Here is a 21,575-nt window from a genome sequence, read left to right as displayed (position 1 = left end):
TAACCTACACATCCCAGGACACTAAGGGGCAATTTTAGCATGGCCAATCAACCTAACCCACACATCTTTGGACTGTGGGAGGAAACCGGAGCACCCGGAGGAAACCCACGCAGACACGAGGAGAATGTGCAAACTCCACACAGACAGTGACCCAAGCCGGGAATCGAACCCAGGTCCCTGGAGCTGTGAAGCAGCAGTGCTAACCACTGTGCTACCGTGCCGCCCACTAGAAACCCTACAGTGCAGAAGGAGGCCATTCGGCCCATCAAGTCTGCACCGACCACAATCCCACCCAGGCCCTACCCCCACATATTTTACCCGCTAATCCCTCTAACCTACGCATCCCAGGACTCTAAGGGACAATTTTTTACCTGGCCAATCAACCTAACCCGCACATCTTTGGACTGTGGGAGGAAACCGGAGCACCCGGCGGAAACCCACGCAGACACGAGGAGAATGTGCAAACTCCACACAGACAGTGACCCGAGCCGGGAATTGAACCCGGGACCCTGGAGCTGTGAAGCAGCAGTGCTAACCACTGCTACCGTGCCGCCACGGAAATTATAAAGCATGCAATTGCAAAACCTGGCTCAACAAATACCTCGGTGTCCTAAAATTATTAACCGGAGACTTGTTTTAAGTGAAGCAAAGATTGCATTGATACTTGTTATGATTGCTTTCCAACAGTTCCCATCATGATCTACTGAGTAGACTTTAGAAGTAACAAATCAGATGCTCTACAAACAAATTTCGGAAATGGGTCCCAAATCAGTCAGTCTAAGGATTCTTATTTTAAAATACTTGACATCTGTCCTGCACATGAGAAATTAATTTCAGCAAAGGATCCTTATACATGTGTTAAGCTCCTAAGTTACATTTTTAAGGAGCTTATGCTTAATATATTTGTCCAGCAGCAACATCTAAAAATGAGCCCACAAATTTAGTCACAAATGGGACCAATGCTTGTGCAAATCTGGCGTTTTGGTTTTGATAGAAACGGAAGAAAAATACACTGTTTAGAGACACATAAGATAATAGAACAGTCCAAAGATGTGCGGGTTAGGTTGATTGGCCAGGTTAAAAAAAATTGCCCCTTCGAGTCCTGGGATGCGTAGATTAGAGGGATTAGCGGGTAAAATATGTGGGGGTAGGGCCTGGGTGGGATTGTGGTCGGTGCAGACTCGATGGGCCGAATGGCCTCCTTCTGCACTGTAGGGTTTCTATGATTCTATGATTCTATAATAGTGGGTACATTTCAGGAAGGTACTTTGACTGTCAAGCTCTGTGGAAAGTCCTGAGAATGAAGGGTGCTATATATCTGAAAGTTTATCTTTCTTTATACATTAATGAGAAACTGGGCTCAGAAGGACATGGTTAGAGTTATAACCTAATTACCTGTACTACTAAGCATTGACATAATCAACTAATCATTTTAATTTTTTGTTTCTCAGCCTTGTAAATGAATATTCACTAATGTAAGGAAGTGGGCTTAAAAATAGATATTACATGGATTCAATCAAGATCGTTGGAAAGTTCACAGTAAAAGGCTTCATAATTATACAAAGTTGCTAGTAAGTGCTGGAGCTTTGCCAAAGGAGTGTAGATGGCAAGGTCCCTTGTTGAATAAGCTAAATTGTCTGAAGAGATTAAGTGTTCTATGATTGTTTTGAGTAACCAAATTTATAATGCATGGTGATAATCGGGAGTATATTATATTGTTTTTTTTTAAGCATGTAAAAGATACAAACAGCGAAATATCATATGGTCAGATTGAGATTGCTTGGAAGAGTGAAACATTGGTTTCTGTTTAAAAATTAGGAATTTTGAATATGTATGCCTGTGGCAAATACATTATCTTGGTTGATAATCTAACAAATAGGTGGGAAAATGTAAATGTAACTGTATGAAGGATTTTTCCCCCAGATCAAAGTCAGCTGGGAGAGGATATTAAAGAAAAAACCTATAGAAATAAAACTATAAAGTCAAGAGAGACTGAGAGAAATGGCTTCTGAAGAAAGACTTTGAAACTGAACAAGTACTGAGTGAAACTTCTTAGTTAAGAAGCTAATAATGCTGTTTATATCTTTCTAACTAGGTTGTGATTTCACACCAACAACAGAAGAAACTGCAGTACTAAAGATCTACATTGTAAAGTTAAAAGTTTAATATCATTGTAAGGATTTAATTTTTGGATGGGGGGATCTATTTCCCACTATTTTTCTGTCCACTAAAATTTCTGTTTCAGGTATGAGAGGCTATATTCTATATCCATCTTTTCACCAGTATGCATGCGTAAATGATAGGAATGGTATGAAGATTCCCAATATGTAATCTCCACTACACCCAGGTGTAAGTTACGTGGAGATCAATTGGAAAAAGCAGATAATTTGATTTTGTTTTGAGGAGCTCTTGAGTTGCACTTCAAACTGTCAGAATAAGGGACTCCCTGGTCAGCGGCACATTTCCACTGAAGGGAACACTATTGCAGTATGATTTCTCCATTGGGACTTTTCCTATTTCCAAGTTTGAGGAGGGTGTGCACAGAAGGGAGAAAAGGAGAGCAAAGTAGCAGCAAAGAGGGATGATGACTACATGATCCTTGAATACCTACTCAACCCTTTATAGATCTGCATGGTGAGGACTTCTCCCCCCAGCAACTTTGCTTCAGTAAAGCTGTCCTGGATAAGATATACCACCTGCCACTTTCTGTGAAATATTTTCAGTCCCAATAAATTATCTGAACAAGCCTGGCTGTCAAAGTTAACATATCTTTCAAGTTTATGCTTCATGTTGCCACTGGCTACTTCCGCTGAAATAAGCAGTGAGCCATTGAGCCCATATATATCAGGCCATCAATATCATCTTTGGGGGAGCTGGATAATTCATCCATTTTTGGATGATTCCTGGGTGGTGGTATGAACGAGCAGTTCTATTTAGTTTCTGAATGTCACTATGTTGACAGGCAATGGATGGTATTCACTTGGCACTGCAATATCTTAAGGTACTTATAAAAGCTAAATAAAATGTAGCTTAATGTTTATTTTTGTTACTAATTAACTTCAGCAGAATATAAGATTTTTCTAGTTTTACTTTCATCCTCCAACTTCTCAAATTGTAGTTCAATGGTGTAAAATTGTTTGTAATTCTGTGTTGCAGCCTACTTCATGTATTATACTCAGGAATACTGCAAATTATAACTGCAGACATCTTGCATAATTGACATTTGATTCAAATCAATCTTTTTTATTTAAAACATTGTTTCACATAAATTGGAAAGGAAGATTACATGAGTATGGTTAGGTTAGCCCCTAAAATAATTAATTTTGAAACACAAATTGAAAACAAAATATCTTTACTTTTCCAGAAAACAAATGTGCAAAATAAGTTTTTTCCTGTGGAAAATGTTTTTGCACATCCAAAGTAAGGAACATTTACCAAAGGGTAACATGGTGGCACAGTGGTTAACACCGCTGCCTCACAGCACTAGGGACCTAGGGTCAATTCTGGCCTTGGGTCACTGTCTGTGTGATGTTTGCATTCTCCATGTCTGTGTCGGTTTCCTCTGAGTCCAAAGATGAGCAGGTTAGGTGTATTGGCCTCGCTAAAAGAATTGTTATATTATGTGGGGCATTGGCAAATAAAGCTCTATGTAACATGGATTATCAGCTTTATTAGTTAGATTTTTCTTCTAAAGTTTCCTCTAAAATGTCACTCTGACAAATCCCTATTACTCCCCAAGCTAAACCCTCTCCACTATTTCCTGTTGTCAGGCTCTCTTCGTTATCACCTTTTCCTAGGTCATCTTCATTCTGGTGAATCTATGGAAAATAAAAACATGAAAGCAGTTTGAAGCATTCAATATCCATATGCAACCTGGATAACATTCAGGTTTGGGCTAAGCAGTAAGTAACATTTGTACCACACATGTGTCTGGCAATGACTATCTCCAGCAAAAGAGCTGTTTGACACAGGGATGAGAAATTTCTGCCTTTTAGCAGAATTCCAACATTTCAATTATGGAATCTCATCCTTGAAATGATTTTCAAATGTACACCTCCCCTCGCCATTATGTGCTTAATCCAACACAAGATTACACATGGGGCATGGACGGGGTGGATAAGGAGCAGCTGTTCCTCTTTGTTGAAGGGTCAGTTATGAGAAGACAAGTTAAAAGTGAGGGGTGGGAGGTTGAGGGGCGATTTGAGGAAAAACCTTTTTACTCAGGGTGATGATGGTCTGGAATGTGTTGCCTGGGAGGGTGGTGGAGGCGGGATGCTTCACATCCTTTAAAAAGTACCTGGATGAGTACTTGGCATGCCATAACATTCAAGGCTATGGGCCAAGTGCTGGCAAGTGGGATTATGTGGGCACGTCACGGCATTTCATGTGTCAGTGCAGACTCGATGGGCCAAAGGGCCTCTTCTGCGCTGTAGTATTCTGTGACTGTCAAGATAAAAATCTCTTGCCTAGGAATTAAACTTTCTTACTTACCTGACAAGGTACATCTCCCTTAGGGATGTAATGACTACTTGTTTTTCCCACCAATAGAAACTGAGCTTAATGTGAATGCTTTGAAGAGGTGAATTTACTCAATGTCAATGTCTCCAACTCTATTTATTTTATGACACTCCTTAAAACCTACCTCTAATCAAGCATTTAGTCATTCGTGCTAATGTTTCTTGTTTTGCATCGGTGTCAATTTTTATCTAATTAACATTAAAGGCCTAGATGCAAGTAGTTCTTGAATGAGCATGATGAATTTGAATGTATGCTTCATACATTCTTGATACTTTGTGTATCCTTTACATGTAGGATCTGCTAAAAGGTAGAACCAAGCCTAGGATCTGCTAAAAGACAAAACCAAGCAAATCAGGTACATCAGTGCTTGTAAAACTGGCACAGATTTGTCAATAAGTTTTCAAGATCATGTTCTGGTTAGTATTTACTTCATCTTGTATTGCCTGTATGAAGTGCATTGAATGCTGAAATGCTGAGGTCACTTTGGTTCATTTGATACAAATGCAGTAGTCCACAGTCTTGATGGTAATAAAAGGAAAACAAAGGGAAATTAGTGTCTACCCACTTGCATTTGATTAATTCCATCGATTCAAAGTGCCTAGAAACATTTGCATTTCACTACATATCAGAAAAGGTGGTACAAAAAGTGGCCTCTCATGTTGCAGTGACTTTTCTGTTTTACATTATCATTTTTTCCCCCCATTATTTCACAAGATGTGGGTGTCACTGACCAAGAAAGCATCTATTGCCCACCCTAATTGCCCTTGAGAAGGTGATAGTGAGCTGCTGATAGAACTGCTGCAGTGTAAATACACCCACAGTGTTGTTGTGGAGTGAGTTCCAGGATTCTGACCCAGCGATTTAGTTCCAAGTTAGAATGATGGAGGGCACTTGTAAGTGGTGGTGGTTCCATGTACCTGCTGCCCTGTCCTTCTAGGAGGTAGAGGTCGCAGGTTTGAAAGGTGCCTCAAAGGAGCTTTGGTGAGGTGCTGTAGTGCACCTTGTAGAGGTTAACTTAATCCTTAACTGATTGATGTTTTTCGATAACTGGCTGCAATAATTTACCATGGGGTTAAACTTCAAGTTTCTCTTCTAATTAAACTATCAGCATTCCAAATATTTGCCCCATTTTGCATCATAGGACTTAGGTGCAGGAGTAGAACATTTGTCCCTTTGAACCTGTTCTGCCATTCAATATGATTATGGTTATTCTGGTTGATATCTCAGCTGCACTTTACCTCCCCAGACTCCCTTGTGTATCGAACTGTAACTCGGCCTTGAATAAATTTAAAGACCCAGCCTCCACCATTTTCAGGAGAAAATAATTTCTCAGACTAAAGACCCTCTGCGGGGAAAAAAGTTCTCTATGCCTCCTAGTTTTAGTTTTCCCCCATAAGAGGAAACATCCACCGAGTAGCCACCCTATCAAGTTATATGTTACAATAACATTACCTCTCACTCTTCTAAACTGCAATGGGTTTAGGCCCAACCAATTTCTGAATAGTTACTCATAAAAGGCCACCATCTGTGTAGCATTACCGTACTGCAATCCATCCACTCCATAAAATAGACAATTTCACATGCTTCTTCAATTTGTTTTGACGAACAGCTTTTTCATTAATTTAAAATAGGTTGCTGACAATTCATCCATGAGTGGAAGGTGACAATACATACATTTGTACTGGAACTCTTAATTTGAAGTCTAATATTTTAGCATTGCAACTACTAAGCCTAGAAGGCAACTTAGTACCCACCACCAGAGTGCGTCCAATAACAGAATGAAATCCTGTCAGATGGAAATGCTCCACCTTGATATCAAGCTTGGCCAAGCCATCTTCATTCACCTCCACGTTACCCAGGTCACCTGCATGTCTACAATGGATGGAAAGTGCTTTGTTTTAAAGGGTCGTAGAATTTTGCATCACAGAGGAAGTCCATTCAATCCATTACAATAATATTGCTTCTCTGAAAGAGATATTGATGTAGTATAATCTATTCTTTACCCAAACTCTCTCTTTTGTGTATATTATACACCTTTACTTGTTAAGTTCTGTTTCCATCACTTCTTCTAGGATATTTCATGTCCTAACAATTCTCCAGATAAAACACAAAGCTCCTAAACCCTCCTCTTGTTTCATTTAGCAATGATCTTAAATTTATGATAAGGTATAGATTGCATACAACCACTGCTATAGGAATTAGAGACTGATATTAATCCAAGTCCCTGAAAGAAAATCTACCTCAGGCCCTCTGATCTTTGTAGCCTGCCACTCTTTGTCCCCCCTCTTGAAGAGGGATTATGCATAATGGCTCCGATCCAATTCTGTTGGGTGTCCTCATGTAGGTGCCTTGACAGATGAAGACCTATGGCACTCAGATTTACTTCACTTATAAATGCTGCTGTTGGCTTGTTCCTGTTTTTAGGCACATACACCCACTTTGGAAGAATTCCCCAAGAAAATCACAAGGTAATGTGGAATATTCCTTAATAAGGAAATGGACACATGATATCCTGGATCTTCATTCCCTTTTCTGCTGTTTTGCGTCAATAATTAAATATTTCCTTGCCATATTGGAGAAGAAACCACCCACCCCCCCCAAAACTTTATAAATTAATACCATGAAGTTTCATATCTCAGAATTAAAATGACATCCATAACCAACCAGTGTATTTTTACAAAAAGTGTGTTTTATTTCTGACATCACTGCTGAAACATAACTCACCTCTTCTTCTCTTCTGGTGCACCATGAATTTCATTATTTGGATTGTAATGAGGTCCTGCACTGATCCAACCTGAAACAAATAATTTACACTCAGTATTTTTACAAAATATTATTTATAATAGAGAAAGGCAGGATAGAAGAGAGGTTAGCATGGATAGATGAGCTGTACAATTGCAAATGTGTTTTCTAAACATGGTACAAGCTTAAGTATTCACATCTTCTGTTAAAAGCTTATATTTGATTGGCCTTGAAATGAAGAATGTCAAGTCCAAACTGAAACAAATGCATACGCTACTACTTCCCCTTCCTATAGTTTCCCAATATGTTGGCGCAAGTGTTTCAGGGCCTACTGCTCAGGAGATGAAAGAAGCCAGACAGTTTGGGCTCACTGTCTGAGATGGAACTCTCTTCTTAATGAAGGGTCACTTCAAAACCAGAGCTTAAATGGACTCCCCACAATGATTAATGATGTGAATAAATATTTGTTCATAGAGGTAATAATAGGTGCAGGGAACTTACAAATACACATTTTTTTCCCTCCGAGTCCTTCATGTTATAGTGTAGACTTTAGGACAGAATGGGATGGCTCTATGGCTAACAATGTCAAATAAGCACATGCACTCAACATTGCTATCGATATATATGACAGGGTTTGTGCTCATGGGTTGCTGCATCTGTGTATTTATGCATGGGCTGTCCAAACATACAAATATGATGTCCCTTTACGTCCCATCTTATCTATGACTGGTTCTGCTCAGAATGACAGTTCTGAGCAAAGTTTCCAGCTACAGAGTGAAAGATTCTTTCACACTTGCTAAGACCATACAGGATGTGCATATCGATCGCAATGTTGTGTCCATATGCTCATCTGACATTGCTAGCTTAATCACCAACATTCCACTTAAGGAAGTTATAGATATTTGCATTGCAGCACTATATCATAGTAATCTTGAGCCATCACTATTGCGTGAATCAGTATTCATTGAGCTTACGAACTAAGCAATTCATGCAGTTAAGTTCAGCTTTAATGATACCATTCACACCCAAAGTAGATGGTGTTGCCGTGGGATCCCCGCTAGAGCCCACTCTCAAACATCATTGTTTGGTTCCATGAGAAACAAGTCTTCGATGGAATGACACTTAACCTCCTACCTTTGCATAATTTCCATATGTGGATGATATGTCTGCTATATTTAAATTTGCAGCAGCATGTAATAATCTCCTTGCATCTTAATGAGCTCCATACTGCACTCAAAATTCACCTTCAAAATGGAACAGTCAAACGAATTCCCTTTCCTTGATATACTAGTTGATAAATCTGCCAAGGATTCTCTGCCATGGTCTACTGCAAGCCTACCTTCACTGGTCAATACAAATGTTGGAGTTCTCTGAACTCCATGTGCTATAAGATTGGCCTTATCCTACATTAGGATGTAGCTGTTATTGAAGGAAGTAAACAGACTAAAATGCCCTTCATGCATACTCATCATTGTCTTGGAAGACCATGACTGGGCTAAAATTAGTATCCTTCAGGATTCCCAGGTGCTGATATATCATTGCACTTGAAGACACCCACTACCATATCCTAAAGTTTAAAACTTTACTGGTTAGCTAATCATCTAGTTAAGGTGGATACAAACAATACAAAGCTGTATTATCACATACTTTATTTCTAATGATAATATTCATGAATTTTTATTTCTCCATCAGAAAGCAGAAATATACAAATGTGTGAAATAACTGAACAAATCAGAATTAAACAAAAATGAAGCAAGAACTTCCTCGGACTTTGGTTTGGAAACGGGCAACAATTAAATCCTCAATAAGCATCAAAAGTCCTTAACATAAGGGCAGGCAATGCCACGAAGAACCAAATATGAGACTTTAGACATGTGAATAGAAGGGAAAGATGGGACAGTTCTTGAAATTGTATAAACAAATAACTTAAGTCTCCTGAAGGAGACCCGTCTTTCTCATTTCTGCCTGGAGGCTAAGGTTTATGAGACGTTTATTCAGCTGTCCTTTCGATACAGATTATTACTCAACTATTGCTGTACAAATGTAACAAAATATGTTTCATACCATTGGTTAGGTCACCAAAACAATGAATGTGAAGACCATGCTTTCCAGGAGGCAGTCCAGTAAATTCCCCTTTTACAATCACACATTCAGTTACCTACAAAATCCAAATTCCACATTCAACAAATGATGCTGGTATTGGAAAGACAATTCAACAAAATCTACTGTGCACAATATACACTGGAAGTTAGCATGTGGAAATACAATGTCTTAACACAGATGAATGGCAAACTTGTTTAAAAATGTTGCAAGTTCATCAAATATCCTGAATATTTGATTTGATTTGATTTATTATTGTCACGTGTATTAACATAGTGAAAAGTATTGTTTCTTGCGCACTATACAAACAAAACGTACCGTTCATAGAGAAGGAAACGAGAGAGTGCAAAATGTAGTGTTACAGTCATAGCTAGGGTGTGGAGAAAGATCAACTTAATGCAAGGTAAGTCCATTCAAAAGTCTGACAGCAGCAGAGTCAGTTGGTATGTGACCTCAGACTTTTGTATCTTTTTCCCGAAGGAAGAAGGTGAAAGAGAGAATGTCCAGGGTATGTGAGGTCCTTAATTATGCTGGCTGCTTTGCCAAGGCAGCAGGAAGTGTAGACAGAGTCAATGAATGGGAGGCTGGTTTGTGTGATGGATTGAGCTACATTCACGACCTTTTGTAGTTCCTTGCGGTCTTGGACTGAGGAGGAGCCATACCAAGTTGTGATTCAACCAGAAAGAATACTGTATTGTATATATTGTATTATTGTATTAGTCATCCATAATTTTATATTTGCACATTCAAAATGTATGCAATTGAATTGTGGTTTGTCCATATTGACATCTTCACCAATTTAAGCACCAAAATGATCATATGTACATTCAGGAAGTAAAACAGGACTGAATATTCTAGAATAAATTACTATTGCACCCCAAAAGATATGGCCAAGATGCATAAGAGTTCAGTCAACAGATCAACTGGATTGAAAAGTGGCATGAATGATAAAAAAGACACCAAAGATGTAAATGACAACAAATGTTTTCTATATGGAAGGATTTAAAAATGAAGGCAATGAGATTGAGTTAGACTGTAGGGGTGCATTGAATTGTGGTTTTCACAAATCTGTGACACCTTTACCAATTAAATCCCTAAAAAGATAATATTAAAAACTGGCCCCATCTCAGCTAAAATAAGTTTCAAATTGAGCAGCTGTGTAAATAGAAACATAGAAACATAGAAACCCTACAGTGCAGAAGGAGGCCATTCGGCCCATCGAGTCTGCACCGACCACAATCCCACCCAGGCCCTACCCCCACATATTTTACCCGCTAATCCCTCTAACCTACGCATCCCAGGACTCTAAGGGGCAATTTTTTTAACCTGGCCAATCAACCTAACCCGCACATCTTTGGACTGTGGGAGGAAACCGGAGCACCCGGAGGAAACCCACGCAGACACGAGGAGAATGTGCAAACTCCACACAGACAGTGACCCAAGCTGGGAATCGAACCTGGGACCCTGGAGCTGTGAAGCAGCAGTGCTAACCACTGTGCTACCGTGCCACTATAAACACTATATTTAACTGTATTAACACTACTTGTTTAGTGTGTAATGTATTCACACCTTATGAACATGCACAGTGCATAATATCATTAAACACATAAACTGGCCATTGTGGTGTCTTTTTTTGCAAGTAGCTATCAATACGTAACAAGATTTCATTTGAATCGTGAACCTGTTCCTGATGTCACATGAAATGGCTGCAGGGTTCTGCTGTCAATCTTATTCAACTACTGACAAGATTGGCTTGGGTGAGTTTGTTAAGTCTAGACCGACTAAGCCTCAGTGTTATGGACAGTGACAGTGAAGGTATTTTGCCACTGATACATTTGAAATGGAACAATATGGCTATGCTCACAGAATGCATCAGAAAACTAGGAACTTATGAAAAAACACAACAATTATTCAGTTTGTACATTGAAAGAATGAACATGTTTTTCAGATCTAATATTTTAGAAGTTAGAGGTGAAAGTAAAGATGACCAGACTCAGAAGGCAGCAAATCTTGAGCGCAAATGAATTCTGCGAATGGAGATTGGCCCAAAATTATATGGTAAGGAGTCTAACAACACCAGGTTAAAGTCCAACAGGTTTATTTGGCACCAACAACCTGTCCTGGTCCTCCCATGACGACACTATAGTTAAGAAAGCCCACCAACACCTCTACTTTCTCAGAAGACTAAGGAAATTTAGCATGTCAGCTATGACTCTGATCAACTTTTACAGATGCACCATAGAAAGCATTCTTTCTGGTTGTATCACAGCTTGGTCTGGCTCCTACTCTGCACAATTCCGCAAGAAACTACAAAAGGTCGTGAATGTAGCCCAATCCATCATGCAAAGCAGCCTCCCATCCATTGACTCTGTCTACACTTCCCGCTGCCCCGGCAAAGCAGCCAGCATAATTAAGGACCCCAGGCACCCCGGACATCCTCTCTTCCACCTTCTTCCGTCGGGAAAAAGATACAAAAGTCTGAGGTCATGTACCCACCGACTCAAGAACAGTTTCTTCCCTGCTGCAGTCAGACTTTTGAATGGACCTACTTTGCATTAAGTTGATCTTTCTCTACACCCTAGCTATGACTATAACACTACATTCTTCACTCTTGTTTCTGTCTCTATGAACGGTATGCTTTGTCTGTATGGCGCGCAAGAAACAATACTTTTCATTGCATGCTAATACATGTGACAATAATAAATCAAATCAAAAAGTGTACGAGTGTCCAACAAAACCATGAGACTATACAGAAACTACAAAGTCACAATCAACCAAGTAGTGGATGATAGGCTGTATCTATTACTTACCCCCCCCCCCAAGATTTGTAGCAAAGTTAGTGGGATCCATGGTATTCACAAAATTGGATTTGTCTCATGCTTGTACACTCAGTTTGGATTGAGAGAATTAATATCTCATGATAAACACACACAAAAGTGTGGTGAACCATAGATGGTTACCACTATGGATACTTGTACATATGTTACTCTTGTTACTGTTGAGGTTAGGGTTGGGGCGTTCCACCTGTTATCATTGTATCCGGATGGATGAAGCTCTCCGTGCTCCCGCTGTCAAACAGGCAATGCGCCAGGTGCCTGTTTACCTCTATATTCATCATGGACTTGTCGAGTCTGTGAGGCTTGGCCTGGTCCAGGATGATTGACGCCACTGTTGGATCCCGAGTGTAACTGCAGGCAGCTGAGATAGCCGACGACGAGGACCCCTGCTGGTCTTCTGCGGCCGGTGTCGACCAAAATGGCTGCACCCACGAATCGCACGTGGTCGATGATGTTGAAAACGGCGGCACCCGCAGGTCGCGCGTGGCTTGCGTCGTCGTCGTAGGAAATGGCGGCGCCCGTGGATCGCACGTGGCTGAAGACATCGATGAGGCCGGAGACAAGGAGATGGATCCTGGGGAGTCGCACGCAGCACTGCTGGGCTTGGAAGGGGTCTTTGCTCGGCACACTTTTGCATAGTGCCCTTTCTTTCCACAGGCGGAGCAAAACACCATTCTGGCCGGACATCTCTGGCGTGGATGCTTCGCCAATCCGCAGAAATAGCACCGTGGGCCTCCAGGAGCTGCCGCAGCCGTCAGGTCTGAAGTTGAGAGCATTATCGCGCAGTTCCGAGGAGCCACCGAGTACAGTTGAGGCGGTGGCTGTGCTTGCCACAATGTTCCCACGTGGTCGGTGGGGTAGGTTTCGAGACTTCTGGAGGCCGTTTCCATTGCATCGGCCAATTCTACCGTCTTAGCCAGGTCCAAGTTACCCTGCTCTAGCAGCCGCAGGTGAATATAGGATGAGCCGATTCCCGCCACGAACGCGTCCCGAATAAGGTCGTTGGTGTATTGAACAGCCGACACCTCCTTGCAGTTGCAGGCTCTGGCTAGCTGTTGAAGTTCGCGCAGGTACTGTCCCGTAGTTTCGCCGGGCTGCCGCCGAGTGGCTAATAGGTGACAAGCATGAAATTCGTTCGGCTGTTTATTGTACAGCTTCTTGAGTAATTCGATGGCATCTTTGTAATTTTGGGAATCGCGAATTGTTGCATACACAGTGTCGCTCACCCTGGCGTGGAGGACCCGCAATCTGTCGGCGTCGGTCTGGACTGCTGTTGAGGCCTCAATGTAATCCTCGAAGCACTTCAACCAATGATCGAAAGTATTCGACGCCCCAGCGGCACGCGGATCCAAGGTTAGCCGATCGGGTTTCAGCATCTGCTCCATTTTTTTCTCGAACAAAATTTTCGGTATTTTGTTGTGAATAAAATTGATGCGCGATTGATTCACACGGGAGGCTAGAACGTACCCGGGAATAAAGGCTTTTATTCACAACAAGATTGGAGCACACTACTTAACAATATCCCAGACTAAGGGCTACTAGGAAGTAGCAGTGACCTTTATACTCCTGTAAGAAGGCGGAGCCTAACAGAGTGTACCACATAAACAATGATAACAGGTGGAACACCCCAACCCTAACCCCAACAGTAACAAGAGTAACATATGTACAAGTATCCATAGTGGTAACCATCTATGGTTCACCACAAAAGGGCAACTGCATGTAGAAGTATAACCCTGTGGTGTGAAGCTTTCTCCAAAAGTTTTCCAGGTTACAATGGATAGGATTTTACAGGGAGCGTGCATTGTTTAGTTGGTCAATCAGGATGATGTGTTGATAAAAAGATGAAGAGAATGGATGTAGTTTTAAAGAGGCTCATTGATCACAATCCAAAGTTAGAAAGAAGAATGTGAGCTTATTGTGCAAAGTAGTTTATCTTGGCCTAAAAATCAATGAAAAGCGGCTACTGCCAGTAAAAGGTAGAAGCTATAGTCAACGCTTCATAACCAAAAGATATAGAAGCTTAAGTTTTTTTCTAGGCATGGTTCAACACTAAGTTTGTGTTGGAAAAAAGTCTATGAACAAATAGTTGACAGTTTAGACAACAGTTAAACAACTGTTCCAAATTGTCAAATTGAGTTGTGCAGACAGGACTGCATCAATTGGAGTCAGAGGGTGATGGTACCTGGTTCTTCGAGATAGGATTCTGGCAGATTTCCATATGAAAACTATAGCAAAAGGACTTGTAAATGGTGTGGCTTAACCATGATCATAAATGGCAAGCAAATGTACTATCTTGCAAAACTGCAGAAATACGTCACGAGGAACTCCTCCCCATGGAGTCATCCATTTCAAAGAGCGAGTAGACTTTTGCAAAGGATTACAATTTCTTGGTGCTCATTGATAACCATTTGAAGTGGATGAAGTAAATTACATGGATCAAAATCAAATGTTGAATGAAGAGATATATGGCCCATTTTTGCTCATCATGGATTACCTGAAGAATTTCTCAGATAAAGGCTGTTAATTTAATTCTACTCCATTCCTACATTTCACAAAGAAAATGGTATCAAATATACCCTTGCCCTTGTTTACTATCCAAAATCAAATGGGTGTAGCAGAAAAATCTGTCAAGGTAGTTAAACAAAGAAACAAGTGCTTCACAGGTGTTCAATTTCAGATGTATTAGCAGCTGGTTGATTTTCTTCAGAAGTATAGAACATTTCTGTACTGTAGGGTTTCTATGATTTCTATCTCCACCATAGGATACACACCCACTGAGCTTTCGATAAAGGGATTATGGGAACATTGAGTCTGGTTCTGTGAAACGTGGCTGTGCAAATCAAACGCAAACAGTTTGATCAAAATGTTAGTATAAAAGAGAATGCAGCATTTTTCTGTTCTGAGTAACCCACACAAGTGGTAAATGTAAAAGTTTGAAACTAAAAGAATACTTGGTTGAAATTGATGATTAAATCAAATTCCTACTTCGATCCATCCCTTGCTGGGATTACATGATCCAAGTATGAGCCATTTGGTCCAATGCTTATACCAGTGTGTGGACCAGTTTAGACTGGGAACTGGAGAAGGAGCTTGATGACCTCCATCTAATTCGGGAGAATGAGAAGTATATCGACAGTAGCTTTTGGGAGATAGTTACACCTAAGCAGCAGAGCACAGGAAATTGGGTTACTGTAAGGAGAGGAAATAGCAATGTGAAAGGACAGGCAGAGCAGGGTTCCCCTGTGGTGATACCCCTCCACAACAGGTATTGGATACTGTTGTGGGAGATGCTTTACCTGGGACAAGCTGCGACAGCTGGAACTCTGATACTGAGTCCGGTTCTACAGCGCAAAAGGGTGGGATGAAGAAGAGGAGAGCAGTAGTGATAGGGGACTCAATGGTCAGAGGTACGGACAGGAGGTTCTGTGGTCGGGACAGAGACTCCCGCATGGTTTGTTGCCTCCCAGGTGCCAAGGTCAGCGATGTCTCTGATCGCATGCACAGCATTCTAAAGTGGGAAGGTGATCAGCCAGATGTCGTGGTACACATGGGTACAAATGACGTAGGAAGGAAGAGTGAGGAGGTCCTAAAGAGTGAGTACAAAGAGCTTGGAAGGAAGTTAAAAAGCAGGACCCCGAGGGTAGTAATCTCAGGATTGCTACCTGAACCACATGCCAGTGAGGGCAGGAGTAGGATGCTTGGGCGGATGAACACGTGGCTGAGGAACTGGTGCAGGGGGCAGGGTTTCCAATTCTTGGATCATTGGGACCTCTTTTGGGGCAGGTGGGACCTGTACAAGAGAGACGGGTTACACCTAAACTACAAGGGGACCAATATACTTGCAGGGAGATTTGCTAGTGTTATTGGGGAGCTTTTAAACTAGATTTGCAGGGGGATGGGAACCAGAGTGCCAGAACAGATAGTGGAGCAGGGGTAAAAAGACAGGTTAGTTCAAGCAAAATCACAAATGGAAGGGTTGAGTGTGGTGGAAATAATCTTTTGAGGTGTGTCTATTTCAATGCCAGGAGTATTGTGGGGAAGGCAGATGAGCTGAAGGCGTGGATGGACACATGGAATATGACATTATTGCCATTAGTGAAACTTGGCTACAGGAGGGGCAGGACTGGCAGCTCAATGTTCCAGGGTTCCAATGTTTCAGGCGGGATACAGGGAGAGGGATAAAAGGTGGGGGAGTGGCATTGTTGGTCAGGGAAAATGTTACAGCGGTACTCAGGCAGGATAGATTAGGGAGCTTGTCTACAGAGGCCCTATGGGTGGAGCTGAGAAACAGGAAAGGTATGACCACATTAATGGGGTTGTATTATAGACCACCCAATAGTCAGCGAGAATTGGAGGAGCAAATCAGCGGAGAGATAGCTGACAACTGCAAGAAACACAAAGTTGTGATAGTAGGGGATTTTAATTTTCCACATATAGATTGGGACTCGCATACTGTTAAAGGTTTAGACGGGGTAGAGTTTGTAAAATGTGTTCAGGAGAATTTTCTACATCAGTATATAGAGGTGCCAACTAGAGAGGATGCGATATTGGATCTCCTATTGGGAAATGAGTTAGGGCAGGTGATGGATGTGAGTGTGAGGGAACACTTTGGATCCAGTGATCATAATGCCATTAGTTTCAACCTGATCATGGATAAGGATAGATCTGGTCCTCGGGTTGAAGTTCTGAACTGGAAAAAGGCCAAATTTGATGAACTGAGAAGGGATCTGGGAAGTGTGGATTGGCACAGGCTGTTCTCTGGTAAGGATGTAAATGGAAAGTGGGAGGCCTTCAAAGGAGAAATTTTGAGAGAGCAGAGTTTGTATGTTCCTGTCAGGATTAAAGGCAAAGTAAATAGGAATAAGGAACCTTGGTGCTCGAGGGAGATTGTAACACTGATTAAGAGGAAAAGAGAGTTGTATGAAATGTACAGGCAGCAAGGAACAGATCAGATGCTTGAGGAGTATAAAAAGTGCAAGAAGCTACTTAAGAGGGAAATCAGGAGGGCTAAAAGAAGACATGAGGTTGCTTTGGCAGACAGAGTGAAGGAAAATCCAAAGAGCTTCTATAGGTATATTAGGAGCAAAAGGATAGTGAGGGATAAAATTGGTCCTCTTGAAGACCAGAGTGGTAGACTGTGTATGGAACCAAAAGAGATGGGGGAGATACTAAATGGTTTTTTTGCATCCGCATTTACTGAGGCAACGGGCAAGGAGTCTACGGAAATAGGGCAAACAGGTAGGGAGGTCATGGAATCTTTACAGATTAAAGGGGAGGTGCTCGCTGTCTTGAGGCAAATCAGAGTGGATAAATCCCCAGGACCAGACAGGGTATTCCCACGGATCTTGAGGGAAGCTAGTGTTGAACTTGCAGGGGCCCTGGCAGACATATTTAAAATGTCAGTATTCACGGGGGAGATGCCGGATGATTGGAGGGTGGCTCATGTTGTTCCGTTGTTTAAAAAAGGTTCCAAAAGAAATCCGGGAAATTATAGGCCAGTAAGTTTGACGTCGGTGGTGGGCAAGTTATTGGAAGGTGTGATAAGGGATAGGATCTACAAATATTTGGATAGACAGGGACTTATTAGGGAGAGTCAACATGGCTTTGTGCGTGGTAGGTCATGTTTGACCAATCTATTAGAGTTTTTCGAGGAGGTTACCAGGAAAGTGGATGAAGGGAAGGCGGTGGATGTTGTCTACCTGGATTTCAGCAAGGCCTTTGACAAGGTCCCTTATGGGAGGTTAGTTAGGAAGGTTCAGTCGCTAAGTATACATGGGGAGGTAGTAAATTGGATTAGACACTGGCTCAATGGAAGAAGCCAGAGAGTGGTTGTGGAGGATTGCTTCTCTGAGTGGAGACCTGTGACTAGTGGTGTGCCGCAGGGATCGGTGTTGGGTCCATTGTTGTTTGTCATCTATATCAATGATCTGGATGATAATGTGGTAAATTGGATCAGCAAGTTTGCTGATGATACAAAGATTGGAGGTGTAGTGGACAGTGAGGAAAGTTTTCAAAGCTTGCAGAGGGATTTGGACCAACTAGAAAAATGGGCTGAAAAGTGGAAAATGGAATTTAACGCAGACAAGTGTGAGATATTGCACATTGGAAGGACAAACCAAAAGTAGAACGTACAGGGTAAATGGTAGGACTCTGAAGAGTGCAGTTGAACAGAGGGATCTGGGAATACAGGTACAGAATTCCCTAAAAGTGACGTCACAGAGTCGTAAAGAGTGACTTTGATACGTTGGCTTTTATAAATCGGAGTATCGAGTATAAAAGTTGGAGTGTTATGGTAAGGTTATCATCTCCACATCAAGGTTATACAAGGCATTGGTGAGGCCGAATTTGGAGTATTGTGTACAGTTTTGGTCACCTAGTTACATGAAGGATGTAAATAAGGTTGAAAGAGTGCAGAGAAGGTTCACAAGGATGTTGCCGGGACTTGAGAAGCTGAGTTACAGAGAGAGATTGAATAGGTTGGGATTTTATTCCCTGGAGCGTAGAAGATTGAGGGGAGATTTGATAGAGGTGTATAAGATTTTGATGGGTATAGGTAGAGTGAATGCGAGCAGGCTTTTTCCGCTGAGGCTAGGGGAGAAAAAAACCAGAGGGCATGAGTTAAGGGTGAAAGGAGAAAAGTTTAAAGGGAATATTAGGGGGGGCTTCGTCACGCAGAGAGTGGTGGGAGTGTGGAATGAGCTGCCGGATAAAGTGGTAAATGCGGGGTCACTTTTAACCTTTAAGAAAAACTTGGACGGGTTCATGGATGAGAGGGGTGTGGAGGGATATGGTCCAAGTGCAGGTCAGTGGGACTAGACAAAAAATGGTTCGGCACAGACAAGAAGGGCCAAAAGGCCTGTTTCTGAGCTGTAATTTTCTATGGTTCTATGGGTGTGTGAAGAGAAAGAAACAGGATCTTTTGACAGTATTGAACTGAAGCCAACTAATCCAGAACCTGACTCTATCAAGACCAGTCAGGTGATCAGGAAGGCTTCATAAACCAGTTTCAAAACTTTCCATTTGTAGTTTAAGAAAAAAAAACACGTTCAATCATGCCAAGTGACATTCACACCAGATTTATTTTTCACTGTTGAAGCTGTATGGTTAGAGAGACAGGAAATACTTTGAGCAAGGGAGAAGCAGTGAAGTGTATGCATACATTGTGAGCATATCCAGTGCATAATGGCATCATTAAACACGTGAATTGGCCATGTTGGTGTCTTTCTTTGCAAGGACCTCTCACTCAATGCAATTGAACTGAAAAAACACCTCTGCATCCTCAGCGTTTAGCAGACTTCTTTTGACCCAATCAGACAATACATTAAGCTACTTTTAGGGCTGGTATTTAGTTACTAGCTATTTTAATTTTTGGCACCTTGCTCATGAACTGATCATGGAAAATTAGGACGAATGAGTCAGTGAGTAAAACAGAACACATACTCAGCATGTCAAGCAGCATCTGTGGAAAAGGAACATCTTTCCCTCTCCACACACACTGCTTGGCTGTGAATGTTTCAAGCATTTTGTCTTGACTTCATCTTTCCAGAATCCACCGTACAGCTATATTTAGCTTTTGCTCATTTTAAGTCTGCTTGAAATGCACAATAGCTCTTCTAGACTCTATGTCAAATGTGAAAGAACTAACTTCAGCACTGCCATGATTACTCAGTGCTCACGCTTGTGGCAATGAAAATCATAGTGGAAAAATTTGACCAAAACGTCCAATAATAATTCGGTTTCCATAAAACAGGGACAAAAATGTGCTCAGGTTAGGGAACATATTCCACCACAACTGACGAATCAGAAAATAAATCCACTGTTATGCAGTGTGTCAGGATGAAGTCGGTTAAGTTTAAGACAGAACTCACTTTCCGATCATTAAGACGGGGAGCCAGGTTTGGCCTCGCTTCAACCCACCGCCTGCGGTTCAAACATTAACCGACACGTGCCACAAACATTCCGGCACACCCTTCTACATTTATAATTCTGCCCGCTACTCACCTCCATCTTGAAGAAAACAACCCCAAAGACATTGAAGTGTCCAGTCAACACGCAAATAGCATTGGCCATGTTATGTCGGCTCCCACCTGTCAACACTGCCAAAGGCACATGCGCAAAGCGGTGTCCCCCTCCTTCCGGCACTCACTGACCCAGCAGACGTAATTCTTCTTCACTGAAAATGCTCCTCCGGCTTTCAACCATCACCGCGATAACATTTTTTTTGCATAATTTTTTTAACCCCCCCCCCCCCCCCCCCAACAGCAGGATTTAAGATAGAGTAAATCATTGATAAAGCAAAGCTGTTTTTTCAGTGGATCCAGGTCAACGCTGAATGCAAGTCCCTTCATTTTTACCAGTCGCCCCCGATTGTGTCAACAGTAATCTCATTTTGTAAGATCAAGTACTTCCTCCACATTGCATTTAGTAATCTCATCCGAATAATTGTATAAATGCAGCATTTCCCGTGATTCTGATCATTCTTCTCTTTTGGCATCAGCATCTACCGTCAAAGAATTTCAAGCTTCTAATTTGGCAAATAACGGCAATATGTAACAGTTGTCATAAATTAGAACAATGACAGTGCTCACTGACAGCTACATCTAGAGACGTGAGAACTGTATCATCGCCAGGGTTTCTCAATTGCAATAGGTTTGAACATTAGAAATACAAGCTATAAAATGCAATTTGGTACTTTGAAGCTGCTCAGTTATTTAAGCTCAGCTAATCTCCCTCACCTTCTTGCACTATTCTCAGCTAAGAACCTACTGACCCTTCTAAAATGCTCCATCCCATGGACATATATTCAACTGAAGCTTCAGCTCAGTCCTAAGCCTCCTTATTCAGAGGCTACCATACAATTTTCTAGAATCCCCAACTAGGGTTAACAGGGCATTTTCACAGTAACTTTGCAGTGTTAATATAAGCCTACATGTAACACTAAAAAAACAATTTAAAAAAAAAAAATCTATATTCCTTACAAACTCAATGTTCTAGTTAGATCACCTCTCCACTCCCCCCCCACAAGTTCAAGAAATATAAGCTGCTTTCTCAATGGCTCCTCAGATTTCAGTAATTGCAGGAACAAGTCTAATTGTTCATTACCTTCATTATGCACCATCTCGCACAAGTATATCCTCCTTGGGCATGAAGGCCAAAAGACCAGTATTTCAATTGTATAACTAAGACTGCAAACATGAGTGGGACTGGGAGAGATATTTGGCTTATTCTCAATAAAATGGAATTGTTGTATGGTAGCTGAAGGAGAAGGCAAGGATTACCCTCCAAAGATAGACATTTCACATTGGCACCTCCACAGTGGTTTCAATATTTTGAAGTTAGAGTACACAGCCATTTAGAAAGCAAAAAAGATCAGCATCA

General features: G+C 41.5%; 1 protein-coding gene across 1 annotated transcript; it reads right to left on the bottom strand.

Moving 5' to 3' along the window:
* Nucleotides 1–3,215: 3,215 nt before the first annotated feature.
* Nucleotides 3,216–20,289, bottom strand: LOC144506412 (superoxide dismutase [Cu-Zn]-like). The gene is made up of 5 exons (XM_078232492.1): nt 20,199–20,289; nt 9,325–9,418; nt 7,243–7,312; nt 6,273–6,390; nt 3,216–3,818 (listed from the first exon to the last, which is right to left on the bottom strand). Exons 1-5 carry the CDS (start codon nt 20,265–20,267, stop codon nt 3,672–3,674), a joined length of 498 nt encoding a protein of 165 aa, XP_078088618.1. The 5' UTR covers nt 20,268–20,289; the 3' UTR covers nt 3,216–3,671.
* Nucleotides 20,290–21,575: the final 1,286 nt, after the last annotated feature.

Source organism: Mustelus asterias, chromosome 17 (genome assembly GCF_964213995.1).
Source record: "Mustelus asterias chromosome 17, sMusAst1.hap1.1, whole genome shotgun sequence".
Classification (NCBI taxonomy): domain Eukaryota; kingdom Metazoa; phylum Chordata; class Chondrichthyes; order Carcharhiniformes; family Triakidae; genus Mustelus; species Mustelus asterias.
Note: the sequence above shows the minus strand (reverse complement) of the source record. Positions and strands in the feature narration are given on the sequence as shown.

Bases quoted from the DNA above. Each gene is read 5' to 3' on its own strand.
- LOC144506412 (XM_078232492.1), bottom strand. From the start codon at position 20,267: ATGGCCAATGCTATTTGCGTGTTGACTGGACACTTCAATGTCTTTGGG. The intron at 6,391-7,242 runs GTGAGTTATGTT...CATCCATTGTAG, and splicing joins GCACCAGAAGAGAAGAAGAG to ACATGCAGGTGACCTGGGTA. The intron at 3,819-6,272 runs GTGGGTACTAAG...TATTTTCCATAG, and splicing joins TTATTGGACGCACTCTGGTG to ATTCACCAGAATGAAGATGA.